General features: G+C 48.5%; 1 protein-coding gene across 2 annotated transcripts; it reads left to right on the top strand.

Annotated features, from left to right (window-relative positions):
• The first annotated feature begins 737 nt into the window (after positions 1–737).
• Positions 738–13,276, top strand: LOC102445187 (zinc finger protein RFP-like). 2 transcript variants are annotated; one of them, XM_075913463.1, is made up of 7 exons: positions 738–1,184; positions 3,626–3,721; positions 5,139–5,369; positions 6,456–6,478; positions 8,273–8,376; positions 11,359–11,391; positions 12,235–13,274. In XM_075913463.1, exons 1-7 carry the CDS (start codon positions 768–770, stop codon positions 12,774–12,776), a joined length of 1,446 nt encoding a protein of 481 aa, XP_075769578.1. In that variant the 5' UTR covers positions 738–767; the 3' UTR covers positions 12,777–13,274. The 2 variants fall into 2 exon arrangements, with proteins under 2 accessions (XP_075769578.1, XP_075769579.1); XM_075913464.1 differs by lacking the exon at positions 3,626–3,721 and having other exon boundaries at positions 12,235–13,276.
• Positions 13,277–13,745: the final 469 nt, after the last annotated feature.

Genomic DNA, 13,745 nt, shown 5'->3' with positions numbered 1-13,745 from the left:
CGTGTGTAAAGGAGAGGTTTTTTTGGGGGGTGGTCACTATTTTGGGAGGCTGGTGGGAGGGGTCCAGCAGGCAGGATTCCATCACAAATCTCAGGACTCAGCCCCCACCCTCCCTAAAGTGTGCCCTAGAGAGGGTCAGGGTCGGGGCCGTCCAGGACTGGGAGCACGAACCCCCCTGCTAGCCTCTCTATTCTGCCTAGCTGCCTGGTGGTGAGTGCACCAGCCTGCAGGAAGCCCCAGAAGCCCGTCTGGACACGTGCTGCCCCTCCTCCTGCAGCCAAGCGACCCCACCGGCCAGCTCCTGCCTGCTGGAACAGCGCCCCGGGGCGCACCGGCTGGCTGCACCTCTGCTGGCAGCTCACAATGATGTGTCAGTTTCCCCAGAACCGCCTCACCTGCGGCAGAGCTGAGCCCGGGGCGATGCCCTAGGCCCCTCTGGAGTCCCACCCTGCGGTGACACAGCGCTGGGGGGAGAAATGCTCTAGGGAGCCGTGTGGGGCTGTGGCAGGTGCTGTTATTCGTACAAACGCCCTGCAGAGGCCTCGCTGTGCCATGGCGGGACCAGCCGTGTGAGGTGCTGCCCTGCCAGTGTTTATGGTCCAGTCTCCCTTTGCCATCTGAGCACAAGGTGTTTGTGGACTTATAAGAGTAACAGAAGAGAGTGAGACTGCCCAGGAAATGAGCATTTGATGTTGAAAGATCTGAGTCAGCCCCTTTCTGAGAAGAAAAACGGAAACTAAATTCCTCCCCTCACTGCAGAAGCAGCCATGGCTGCTACAAGGGCAGGACACACGCTCCTGAGTGAACTGACTTGCTCAGTGTGTCTAGATTCTTTTAAAGATCCCGTGTGTCTGGATTGCGGGCACAATTTCTGCCAAGCCTGCCTCACTCAGTGGTGGCAGGGACTGAGTACAAACTTCAGCTGTCCGGAGTGCAGAGAAACCTTCTCCCAGAGGAACTTCAAACTGAACAGGCAGCTGAGGAATATTGTAGAAGCCTCCAGACCCCTGACAATGGAGCCAAAACAAGAACCAGAAGTGGAGACAATATGTGAGAAACACAACGAGGCTTTGAAAATCTTCTGCCAAAAGGACCAAATCCCCATTTGCCTGGTTTGCCACCTGTCCCGAGATCACAAAGACCACACCGTGGTTCTCATAGAGGAAGCTGCCGAGGCTTACAAGGTAAGAAACCAGCGGGAATGGCCAGGGAGGGCATTTAAATAAAATAATTATGGAAAAAACAGCAAATACTGTAAGAGCATCCTAAGAAGTCTCTAGCTGAAACGTGGCCTATGAAATAAGCATAGTCATCTTCAGTATGGTCACCTCATAAACATTCTGGCTACGTCTGCGCTGCAGCCGTCTTGAGCAAGAACATTTTGTGCAAGAGTTCTTGTGCAAAATGTTCTTGTGCAAGAGCACGTCCACACTGTCATTTGCTTTTGCACAAAGGGATGTGCTTTTGTGGAAGTGTGTCCATAGCAGTGTGAATGCTTGTGCCAGAAAACGCTGGTGGTAATTTGAGCCATAGGGGTTTCTCGTGCAAGAAACCCCCATTCCTGTCCACACATGCCTTTGTGTGCACGAGGTCTTGTGCAAAAGGGCTTATTCATCACGAGGAGAGGAATAATTCTCACACTGTGTTCTTACACTTGGCTGTACTTTTTCTTGCTCAAGAATAGGCGTGTAATGTGGATGCTCCACAAGTTTTTGTGCCAAAACAGTTGTTTTCATGCAACAATTCTGCAATATAGACTCTGAGTAACTTCTGGAGCACCCAAACTTCCGAAGAATTCAGGGACCTGGGAGAACTGAGATACAAACTCTTCCAGGGCACAGTGAAGGCCATACCCATCACATAACCCACTGTCACTGATTCTGCTTTTCAGGTGTTCTTTTCATTTGCTGTACGTTTTGAGGAAGAATCACTCTCAGTTGGGCAAGTCAGAGATTAGAGTCTGTCGTTTTTCACTGGGAATGTGTAGCTAGGTCTAAACGTTTCTGTTCCACAACATTTGACCGTGTTCAAAAGAGTTTCTAGGTTGCAATGGGTTAACAGGAAAAGGCTGCAAATTGGTTCTCAATCTTGAAATATTGTCCTCAAGATAGTGTGCTGTGTTTTATACATTTTATCCACTTTGGAACCACATTATCCAGGTACTTTTTGGTGTTTAAAATACAAGTTCTGGGCTAAAACAGGCCAGTTACAATGTGCTCTTAGTCTGTCCTGGGAACTGTCTGTAACGGTACCTGCTGGGCTTTGCAACTCTGCACTAGTTAGGCCTACTCTGCTCTACTCTACACTAGTTAGGCCTCAGCTGGAGTACTGTGTCCAGTTCTGGGCGTCACATTTCAAGAAAGATGTGGAGAAATTGGAAAGGGTACAGAGAAGAGCGACAAGAATGATTAAAGGTCTAGAGAACATGACCTATGAAGCCAGGCTTCATGAACTGGGCTTGTTTAGTTTGGAAAAAAGAAGATTAAGGGGGGACATGATAGCGGTTTTCAAATATCTAAAAGGGTGTCACAAGGAGGAAGGCGAAAATTTGTTCCTCTTGGTTTCTGAGGACAGGACAAGGAGTAATGGGCTTAAAGTGCAGCAGGGGAGGTTTAGATTGGACATTAGGAAAAAATTCCTAACTGTCAGGGTGGTCAAATATTGGAATAAATTGCCAAGGGAGGTGGTGGAATCTCCCTCTCTGGAGATATTTAAGAACAGGTTAGATAGACATCTGTCAGGGATGGTGTAGACGGAGCTTGGTCCTGCCATGAGGGCAGGGGGCTGGACTCGATGACCTCTCGAGGTCCCTTCCAGTCCTATGATTCTATGATTCTATGATTCATTGCTTGAAATTGCCATTCTAGGCCTCTTAGCTGAGTGCGCTAACCATAATATGGGATATTATGATGTGGGACCTTCTCCATTTGCTTTCTCACAGCTGTGCCAATGGGGAGAAAGAGCCATTTAGACCAAATAGCGGGGCAGGAGGATGGGAGGAGAGAGAGGCTACAAGCATGAGAATGCCTCTCTAGCCAGGCAGCTAGACCACACCCTCAGGCTACGTCTACACTGGCACCCTTTTCCGGAAATGCTTAAAACGGAACAGTTTTCCGTTATAAGTATTTCCGGAAAAAGCGCGTCTACATTGGCAGGATGCTTTTCCGGAAAAGCACTTTTTCCGGAAAAGCATCCGTGCCAATGTAGACGTGCTTTTCTGCAAAAAAGCCCCGATCGTCATTTTCGTGATCGGGGCTTTTTTGCGGAAATCACTACTGTGCTGTCTACACTGGCCCTTTTCTGGAACAGTTTTCCGGAAAAAGGACTTTTGCACGAACGGGAGCAGCATAGTATTTCCGGAAAAGCGGCTGATTTCTTACAATAGATCGACAGTGCTTTTCCGGAAATTCAAGGGGCCAGTGTAGACAGCTGGCAAGTTATTCCGGAAAAGCGGCTGATTTTCCGGAATAAGTGGCCAGTGTAGACACAGCCTCAATGTATGGTGTATTTAGTAACCTTGAAAATAGAAACAGAAGGTAATTCCTCCCAAAGCAACTAAAGCTAAATAGTTTTTATGTAGTAGTTGTTGTTGTGTGGGTTTTGGTTTGTTTGGGTTTTTTGCTAGGACCGAATGCAGAGCTCTATGAAGATTTTGAAGAAGGAAAGAGACAGGATTCAGTCATTTAAATTGAGCGGGGAAAAGAAAAGCCAAGAACTGCGGGTAGGTGCCATTATTACTTAGATGCAAACGTGCACAGGCACATTATCCACACACAGCTTAGAAGTGAGTTCATAAGAGAAATAGTGAGAAATGTGCTCCCTTCTGTGAAAGACTGTTCCTCATTCACTGTCACTGTAAAAAGAAATTGTTCTCCGACGTCTTAATAATCCATATATTTTCACTGATAATGGGAGTGTAATTTTTCAGCCAGAAAACCCGTCATGTAGATGAATGGGGCTTAGTAAAAAACAATTTTATTTTTCTCTGGGAAAACATCATTTGCAACAGCATTTTCTATTTGTGAAGAAATTTCAAATGAAGCACACATTTTTGGGTCCTTTCACATTGAAATTTTAATTTTAGTTTTCAAAAGTGGAAACATCTTCAAAAAATCAAATATTTTATTCACCTCCCCCTTTGAAAGCACTGTTTTAGCCACCCAACCTGCCCAGCTTTTGGCCTGCTTAGTTTTCAACAGAGGTAACCCCAACAGGGCAAAAACACCAGGGCTACGTCTAGACTGGCATGATTTTCCGCAAATGCTTTTAACGGAAAAGTTTTTTCGTTAAAAGCATTTGCGGAAAAGAGCATCTAGATTGGCACAGATGCTTTTCTGCAAAAGCACTTTTTTCCGGAAAAGTATCCGTGCCAATCTAGACGCGGTTTTGCGTAAGAAAGCCCCAATCGCCATTTTCGCCATCGGGGCTTTTTTGCGCAAAACAGTTTTTAGCTGTCTACACTGGCCCTCTTCTACAAAAACATTTCCGGAAAAGGGTTTTTGCCCGAACGGGAACGTCAAAGCATTTGCGCAAGCAGCACTGATTTCGGACAGTAGAACATCAGTGCTTTTGCGCAAAATCAAGTGGCCAGTGTAAACAGCTGGCAAGTTTTTCTGCTTTTGCGGAAAAACTTGCCAGTCTAGACACAGCCCATGGAGTCTGCTGGCACTTTAAAGACTAGCAGGTTTGCTGCCAGAGAACTCCTTGTTGTTTTTACTGAAATAGCCTAGCACGGCTATCTCTCTGAAACAGGACAATTTGTGCAGCTGCTGTAGGCATCCTCTGCCCCAGAGAAGGCTGGTTACTTAGGCCTTCAAAGCCTATTGCAGTCATTGGAAAGATGCCGGTTGAGCTGTGTGAGCTCTGGAGCTGGTCCTTAATGATGATATCACTGCTAGACATTGCCATGACAAGATCTGAGTTAGAAATCTGCTCTGATTTCCTTGCTCCTAAGTCATGAGGGGCTAGAGAGTGCTCCAGAGACAACATGAGTACTCCTTCAAAAAATAAAAGAAGTTACATTCTGGGGGGTTGCAATGCCATGTTTGCATCTGCATATGTACAGTTTTATAAAATGTCCCATAATTCACTCTGTGTTCCTGTCCTCTGCTTTCCCCGCTCACGCTGTGTGATTTCAGAAACAGCTAGAAACTGAGAAGCAGAAAATTGTGTCTGAGTTTGAGCAACTGTCCAAGTTTCTGAAGGGACAAGAGCGACTCCTGCTGGCCCGTCTGGAAAAACTGAAGAAGGAAATTGAAAAGAGGCGGGATGAGTATGTGGCTAAACTACATGAGGAACTGTCCTCGTTCAGTTCCCTGATCAGCGAGATGGAGCAGAAGTGCCAGCAGCCAGCGATACAATTCATGCAGGTGAGATGGTGTTAGAATGTTTCTCAGGCAAAGAAACTCCTAATTCTTCACTTTTGGAGAGCAATGGGGAAAGTTCAGAACATAGAGTATTACTAAAATCGATCCTAGTTTTCCTTAAGTGCTTGCTAAAAAAAGCCCATTAAAGTAAATGGAAATATACTTCTTGTGTACAGTTGACATTGGATCAAGCCCTAAATGAAAAAAAAACCCTTTTTGAATTCTTATGGGACAGGACTCTTCCAAAAATGGCAGACTCCAAGCTCTGTTCTCCCTGTCCTATTAAGCAAGACCAAAGGGAAATTCAATAGAATTAGAAGATGAATTCAAATCTGAACCAACGCACACTTTTCCATACATCACCAGATTAGACAGTCGAACTCAGTAACCGTGGATGCTGTTGAGGCCAAACATTTGGCAAAACTAAAAAAGGGATCGGATATTTATATGGATAACAGGAATATCTAGAGGGTTGTTAAATCTCAGGCTTATTGTTTTAGCCAGTCAAAAACTATTAGAAAGCCCAATATCTTACAACTTACTCAGAAGCATCTAGGACTGTTGTAACTAATATCTGCTGTGGGCAGCATTCGTCTCTCCTCGCGTCCCCTGCATTGAACCTGGGTAGAGGATAGCAACTCTGCACCCCAATCCCATTGTTCTCCCTCAGCCCTGACTTCCTGTGGCCACCAAGAAGCTCACGGGATGGACCTTGAGAATGGTTGTAGGAGAGCAGGGAGAGAGTTTACAGCCTGGGGGCGGCACGGCCTGGGGCAGCCTTCCGTCGTGATCCCCTGCCGTCTGCAGGAGGGGTCGTTCCCAAAGCCGGGAGTGTTCGGGAGATCTTTGTTCCACACATCACCCGCCTGAGCCCTCTGATTCCATGTGCCCAAGGGGGTTACACACCGAGCTAGTGAGCTCCATAGACAGACTCCCTGGGCCCAGATCCTGCACTTGCTGCCCTTTTCTATGGGAGCGAAGGCAACACATTGAATGGGTTTGTTTGTGCTAATAAATAACAAATCATTTCAATTTCACTGTGAACCCCTAACGGGGAAAACTGAATTTCCTCTTCTCTGCCTCCTCTAGGACATCACAGGCACCTTGCGCAGGTAGGTGGCTCCTTCTCTCTCTCTCCCTTTCACTTCCCCGTGCAGGGAAGGGATTTTAGACCCGCGACGTAGCTCCCCGGGGTCCAGCAGGGCAGAATGTGGGACTGGCTCCCAGCTGGAGAGTTGGAGTCAACTGGCAACTAGTCACTAAGCAATTGGTGTCTTGTTTCCTATCACACAGTGATCTCTGTCACTGTGCCTGGCAGACACGCCCTGCTCTAAGGCCTTTGGCGTGTGCTTTGACTAGTAGCACTGTGGTAGTGCCTGAAGGCAGAATGCAAAATCAGGTTGGCGCTGATGCTGGGCGCTGCACAGACGCAGGAAGAGACCGGCCCTGTGCCAATGAATTTACAGTCTAAACAAGGGTATGTCTACACTACCCCGCTAGTTCGAACTAGCGGGGGTAATGTAGTCATCCGCAGTTGCAAATTATTTGAATTTCCCGGGCTTCATTTGCATGAAGCCATCCGGCGCCATTTTTAAATGCCGGCTAGTTCGGACCCCATGCCGCGCGGCTACACGCAGCACAAACTAGCTAGTTCGGATTAGGCTTCTAATCCGAACTAGCTGTACACCTCGTTCCATAATTAACCTGTGGAACTCCTTGCTACATGCTATTTCTGAGTTTCATAGATGCATAAAGTTGAAGGCCACAAAGGACCATTGAGATGATCACATTGATCTCTTTTATCATAGCACAGGCACCTTTCTCTTTCTCTTTCTCTTTCTCTTTCCCCTGGGAGTGTCCGACTCTAGCTTTGCCTCAGGCTCTGGCCCCATTCCACCCCTATCTCCAAGATCCTGCATCTCCTCTTCCTGCCTTTGTTCCACCTCTTCCCCTTCTGCACCTCCTGCCGGCTGAGAAACAGCTGATCTCCATTGGGGAGAGGGCATGTGGGAGGCTGAAGGCACCTTAGGTAGGAGCTGACTGGAGGAGTCTGAACACCTGTTATTTTTTTCCATGGATGGTCCAGCCCCTGAGCATCCACGGAGTTGATGCCTGTGTATCACAGCCCTTAAATTCCACCCAGTTATTCCCGCATTCAGCCCAGTCACTTGTATTAACTAATTCCTAGCTTGGGTTGGCTGAAGCACCTTGTGGAAGCCCTTCAGTCTTGGTTTGAAGACATCAAAAGACAACAGCAGCAACTGAAGCTCACTGCAAGTCGGGGGTGGGAACACTGGTGCCCAAATCATTGACCTGTCTCTGTTCCATATCTTCTGCCAAGACCCAGCCAGCGTCTTCCCCCAAGACCCCACCTCCCGCTTGCTTCTTCTCTGTCCTTTCCCCACATTGATTGCCTGTAAGGCAGGTAGAAAGAGAGCCTAGCGCTCCCATTTCTAAAAGTGACGGGGCCATGGCCTCCCTGTTCTAGCACCTCTGTCAAGACATGGAGTATCCCTCACGTCCCTTGGCAGTTTCTTCCCATGGTTAACCCGCTGGTGGTATTTATACGCCGTGTTCAAGTGCCACAGTTCTCTCAGTGTACGGCAATTTTTAACCAACCCTCAAATGAGTTTCAGGGCTCTTCCCTGCACCCTCTCCAAGTTTTCAATGCCCATTTTAAAATGGGGGCACCAGAACTGGGTGGAGTTTTCCAGTATTGGTCTCACCAAAATGAAGGGGAAGCTGGTCATGCCCCAGCTGGTAGTGAACCTATTCATGCAGCAACGGTGCATTTAATCCTCCATGGTCTGTGGAATTACAACCACTCACTGTGATACAATTCATTTTAGTGAAACACAAACCTGAATGAACTCCATCGCAAGTAACCCGGGGTTCTTCTTCCTCAGATGTGCGAGAGAGAAGTTTTACACCCCAGCCTTTTCTTCTGATCTGAAATGGGAATCGTCTAAAAAAGCTGAATCCCTGGAAGACATAATGAAGAAACTCAAAGGTACTAAACTGTCCCTTTGGGAATTTTCTCACCTGTATCATACTGATAATTGACAGAGCGAGGGGACATAATTGTGAATGGAGACAGTCTATGAATCATTTGTAACCCATGAATTCCCTACTCAGCTCTCAATATAACACGTATGCACTGGGTTGGGGTATTAAATTCTGACTCCCTGAGGGTTTTCCTTTCGTAGCAGGTATGAACATTTACCTTATGTCTGGGTTGTTCCTGCATTCCCCAAAAGTGCAGACAATGGGGGCACATAAAGAGCTCAAAAAGAAAAAAGAAAACCTTTGCCTCTATAGGCCCTGGTAACAAACCTCCCACCCCCCTCCACCCGCCAATCATAGTACACAGATTTTGGGGAATTGCTGCCACCATCGAGTGACTTTTATCCCTAAAAAACAGGGGTGAACACTTGAAACCACCCCGAGTGGTACCCCAAGGTCTTTTGACCCAAAAGAGCTTGAAAAAAGAAAAATAAAACACACAAGCTGCAGCCTCTAGTAGCTGACTTCCCGGTCTAAGGCATGCAGATACGTACAGACAGGCAGACCTTCCAGGACACAAGAATCAAATCGTCACCTTAAAAAAAGTGATTTTTATTACAAAACAAATGATAAACTTGGTAACGTGTATTTGGTTCTTAGATGTTACAGAGCAACTAAGGAAAGCAAATTAAAAGAGAGAAAAATCTCTGGGAACAGTCTCTGGAAGAGAGGCAGAGTTTTACACAGAGCAATTCAAACCAAACCACAAAATAAAGAAAAATTACCCAGAACGAACTAGATTCCCTTTTTCCTTTACTTCCAATCTTCTCTATATTCAGTCCACTTCCATGCCCCGAATTCCTTGGAGGCATGATAGTCCTGCCTGGGTTTAAATCATTTTGTGTCTCTCAACACCTCAACTCCTGTCGTGGAACGAGGTGTACAGCTAGTTCGGAATAGCAAGCCTAGTCCGAACTAGCTAGTCCGTGCCGCGTGTAGCCGCGCGGCACGGAGTCCGCACTAGCGGACATTTAAAAATGGCACCAGCCGGCAATATGCTAATGAAGCCCGGGAAATTCAAATCCCGGGCTTCATTTGCAACTCCGATTGCCTACATTACCACCCTAGTTCGAACTAGGGGGGTAGTGTAGACATACCCAAAGAAAGCAGGTAAGGAATCTTATAGGTTTAAATTTCAGCACTCTGTCTTGATTGGTTCTCCTGGCTCCCTAGCCAATACCTGTGCTAGCTACCTGAGTTTAATCCCTTAGTCACCAGGTACCGGTCAGCTCTCCTTCTGCCCATTACACCTTAGCTTGAGCTTCCTGCTGAATTAACTGTTTTTGAAGCGTGTTTGTTTGGATTGTTGTCTGCAAGTCCTTCTGGGTCATAGCCCTTCTCTTGCTTTCGAGCAGGGGTGGAGAACGTTTTTTCTGTCACGGGCCCTTTTCCCAAAGACAAAATCAATATTATTGGTGCTTCACCCAAGGGAGTGTAGAAGAGGAGGGAGAGGATACAAAATGAATTAGGACCACCAAATTCAGCAGACAGCTACATGGAATCATAGGGTCACAGAACACGATAAGTGGAAGGGACCTTGAGAGGTCATCAGGTCCAGTCCCCTGCCCTCACGGCAGGACCAAGCACCGTCTAGGTCATCCCTGACAGATGTCTGTCTAACCTGCACTTGTCCTTATTACATTTCATCCTATTTACCTCAGACCGTTTCTCGTTTCCCAGATCATTTTGAATTATGACCCTATCCTCCAAAGCACCTGCCGTCCCTCCCAACTTGGTATCATCTGCAAACTTAATAAGAGCACTCTCTATGCCAATAGCTAAATCGTGGATGATGATATTGAACAGAACCGGTCCCAAAACAGACCCCTGCGGAACCTCACTTGTTATGCCCTTCCAGCAGGATTGTGAACTGTTAATAATTACCCTCTGAGAATTGTTAACCAGCCAGTTATGCACCCACCTTATAGTAGCCCCATCTAAGTTGTATTTGCCTAGTTTATTGATAAGAATATCATGCGAGACCGTATCAAATGCCTTACTAAAGTCTAGGTATACCACATCCACCGCTTCTCCCTTATCCACAAGTATTGTTATCCTATCAAAGAAAGCTATCAGATTGGTTTGACATGATTTGTTTTTTACACATCCATGCTGGCTGTTCCCTATCACCTCATGATTTTCCAGATTTTTGCAGGAGAATTCCTTAATTATTTGTAGTGGGCGCACCCACGCCTCCTTTTAGCTGGCTGATAGCAAGCAGCAGTTCAGCCCCTGCTTACACTTGCTTCATTATCTTTCCTGGCATTGAAGTAAAGCTGACTGCTCCGTAGTTTCCTGGGCTGTTCTTATTTCCCTTTTTGTAGATGGGCGCTAGATTTGCCCTTTTCCAGTCTCCCTCTTATCTTGACTTAAAGCAAGGTGAGGGGTTGGCTGGCTGACATGGGATTGCTTCTCAGAAAACCATACAGGAAGGAGACAATCATTAGACAGGCGAAGGGGGCTGGATGGAGGTGCACCCTCCCATCTGGGGCTACACCAGCTCTGAGCCTCTCACCGCCCCCCAGGTGCTCTTTAGGGAGGGCAGATGTCTGAAGTCGGCTCCCTCCCATCTGATTTGTACAGGGACATTGCTGGCTGTTTGCCGTCACCAGGGAGCTGGGGAAAGTGCAGTTTGCTGGCTGGGGAGCGCAGGGGGCAGACAAGCTGTGCGCTTTGCTCTCACTCCTTGACGGGGATGGGAAGGGGAAGAGCAAGCTGCCCTGGTAGGACTCTGTAGCCTCTCTGCCCACACACAGACGCGCACACACCTGCCCTGGACCCCTCCTTAAAGAGCTGAGCACTGCTGGGTAAGTGTGCTAGTAACTTAGTGCACTTTGTTTTCTTTTCATTTTTCTTTTGTGCTAGAACGTTAATAACGTGACTGTTCATCAACACGACACTGAATCTTTTTCACTCGTTTCTTCTTTAGACACACTGGCGTCTAGACTGCCGTTCCTCAAAGGTAAATTTCTGGGATCCAAGGGGGGGGTCTGCGTGAAAACTTTCCTATGAAGTATGGTGGCTCATCGGCAGCACCATAGCTCAGGTTTTCTGGCCGTTTTGCATTAGGCGGGATCTGAACAGCATATTAGCAGTGGCTACACAGATCTTTCCTAAAACCAGAGAAGTAGATTCTTTTTGGTATTATAAAAAACTTAAACAGCAAATAATCGTATTATAAGTTAGAATGTCGATGTAGTGGTTGGGCAAATCAGAGAGGCTGGGTGGAGGAGAGGAGGCGAGCAGGGTATCTCCTTAGAAATCTACAAGTTTAAACATGAGTCTTTTGGAAAATCAGAGAAGGCCATCCCACCTCACTTGCATTGCACGTGTATCACATCCCCTGGGCATATTATTACTATTAGCAAATGCATGAGTGCTATAGTAAGAAAAAGGACAGAAAGTCAAACAAAAGCCCTCACCCCCCTTCTAATCACCATTAACAGCAGCTCATTGTGGCTTTAACATATAATACATGGAGAGATACCTATCGCATAGAGCTGGAAGGGACCCCCCGCCCCCGTCTTTCCCCAAGCCCAAGACTGGAGGAGCTGTGAGTCTGCCAGTCAGACTGTGGGGTGGGGGCCTGGCTCAGCAGAGCCGATCCGGCCCCTGTCCCTGGTCTGGGTGAGTCCCCCGGCGCGGGGCTGAGCACTCAGCACTGCTCCCCGGACAGAGCGGGGGGAAGCCTGGAGGGGGGAGATGCCTGAGTCACTCCCCAGCTGGGGCAGGTTCTGTCCCGGGCAGGATCGGACCCTCCCCCAGGCCGGGCTCTGCCCCTCACGCTCGGATTCTCTCTCCCCAGCCAACGTGACTCTGGATCCAGACACGGCCCATCCCGAACTCGTCCTGTCGGAGAATCAGAGAAGCGTGAGATGGGTACACAGACGGCAGCGACTGCCCGACACCCCGGAGAGATTTGACACAGAGCTCTGTGTGCTGGGCCGGGAGGGCTTCACCTCGGGCCGCCGTTACTGGGAGGTGGAGGTGGAGGGATGGGGTCTCTGGTCTCTGGGGGTGGCCAGGGAGTCTGTGAGGAGGAAGGGACGGGTCGACTTCAGTCGTGAGCAGGGGGTCTGGGCTGTGCAGGGCACAGGGGATCAGTGCTGGGCTCTCACTGCCCCTGAGCAGCACATCCGCTTGCCCCTGCACCGATCACCCCGCAGGATCCGGGTGTATCTGGACTGCGAAGGGGGGCGGGTGGCACTTTACGATGCTGGTAGCGGGGAATCGATCATCACATTCCCGCCGGCCCCTTTCACCGGGGAGAGAATCCATCCGTTCCTCCGGGTGACTCACGGGGATTCCCTTTGGTGCTCACCCTGGCAGCTTTCCCTGTGCCCCTAAGGTGCCCCCTCTATCCCCATAGAACGGGCTCCTCTCGCCCCTCTCCCTCACCTCTGTGAGCGTGTGTGCGAGGAGCAAAGGCTGGAGTTTTCAAAAGAACCAAAGTGAGTTAAGACCCCTCGATTGTCAATGGAACTTGTGCACCTAAGTGACTTTCAAATGCACCAATATCCTATGTGCCACTGGGTTCGTTAGTTTAAACCAGTTAGTGTATTTTCTAGAATAATGATTTTTCCCACTGCAGGCAAACTACTTGTGTTCTCCTCTTCTCCTTGTTCATGTCCCCAGTGGATTTACGTGCAAGGGTAATTTGTCTGTTACAACTTGCTGGAACATTCTGGTTTGCTGTGTGAAGTGCAGTTTGAGACAAAAACAAAAGTCGGGATGATACAGCCTAGTTGACAAGTCGACTATCCAATCGGGAAATGTGATCGGATAGTTAGTCGACTAGTGAATCCTCCTTCCCCTGTGCTGCCTCTATCAACAGAGGCAGCAAAGGCGGGGGGGGGGGGAAGGGGAGAAGAAGGGGTCGTTCAAAGTGGCAGCTGCTGCTTTGAAACCCCAAAACTGCGTTTCAAAGGGGCAGTGGCTGCACAGCTGATCCGCGGCTCATCTGTGCGGCGGCTGCCCCTTTAAAAAACTGTCCCTGGAGTTTCAAAGGGGCAGCGCTGTGGAGCCCGGGGTCAGCTGGGGACTCAACAGCTGGCACGAGGTTCCGAGAGGCATTTCCCTAGAACCTGGGATCATTCCCCAGCTGACCACAGGTTCTGGGGAAGTGCCACGCGGAACCTGGGGTCAGCTGGGGAGCCCCCACCTGATCCCAGGTTCCGCTGAAATGCAGCACAGCATGGAGACCCCTGCTGACCCCGGGCTCCATGGCTTTGAAATGCACAAGAGCTGCCACTGGGGACTCTTGTACATTTCAAAGCAGGCACACACATGCAGCCCCAAGTCAGCGGGACTTCCCGC

This window comes from Pelodiscus sinensis, chromosome 32 (genome assembly GCF_049634645.1).
Source record: "Pelodiscus sinensis isolate JC-2024 chromosome 32, ASM4963464v1, whole genome shotgun sequence".
Classification (NCBI taxonomy): domain Eukaryota; kingdom Metazoa; phylum Chordata; order Testudines; family Trionychidae; genus Pelodiscus; species Pelodiscus sinensis.
Note: the sequence above shows the minus strand (reverse complement) of the source record. Positions and strands in the feature narration are given on the sequence as shown.

Excerpts from the sequence above, each read along its gene's own strand:
- LOC102445187 (XM_075913463.1), top strand. The coding sequence starts at position 768 with ATGGCTGCTACAAGGGCAGGACACACGCTCCTGAGTGAACTGACTTGC. Across the intron at positions 3,722-5,138 it reads AGAAAAGCCAAGAACTGCGG|AAACAGCTAGAAACTGAGAA; the intron begins GTAGGTGCCATT and ends GTGTGATTTCAG. Across the intron at positions 6,479-8,272 it reads ATCACAGGCACCTTGCGCAG|ATGTGCGAGAGAGAAGTTTT; the intron begins GTAGGTGGCTCC and ends CTTCTTCCTCAG.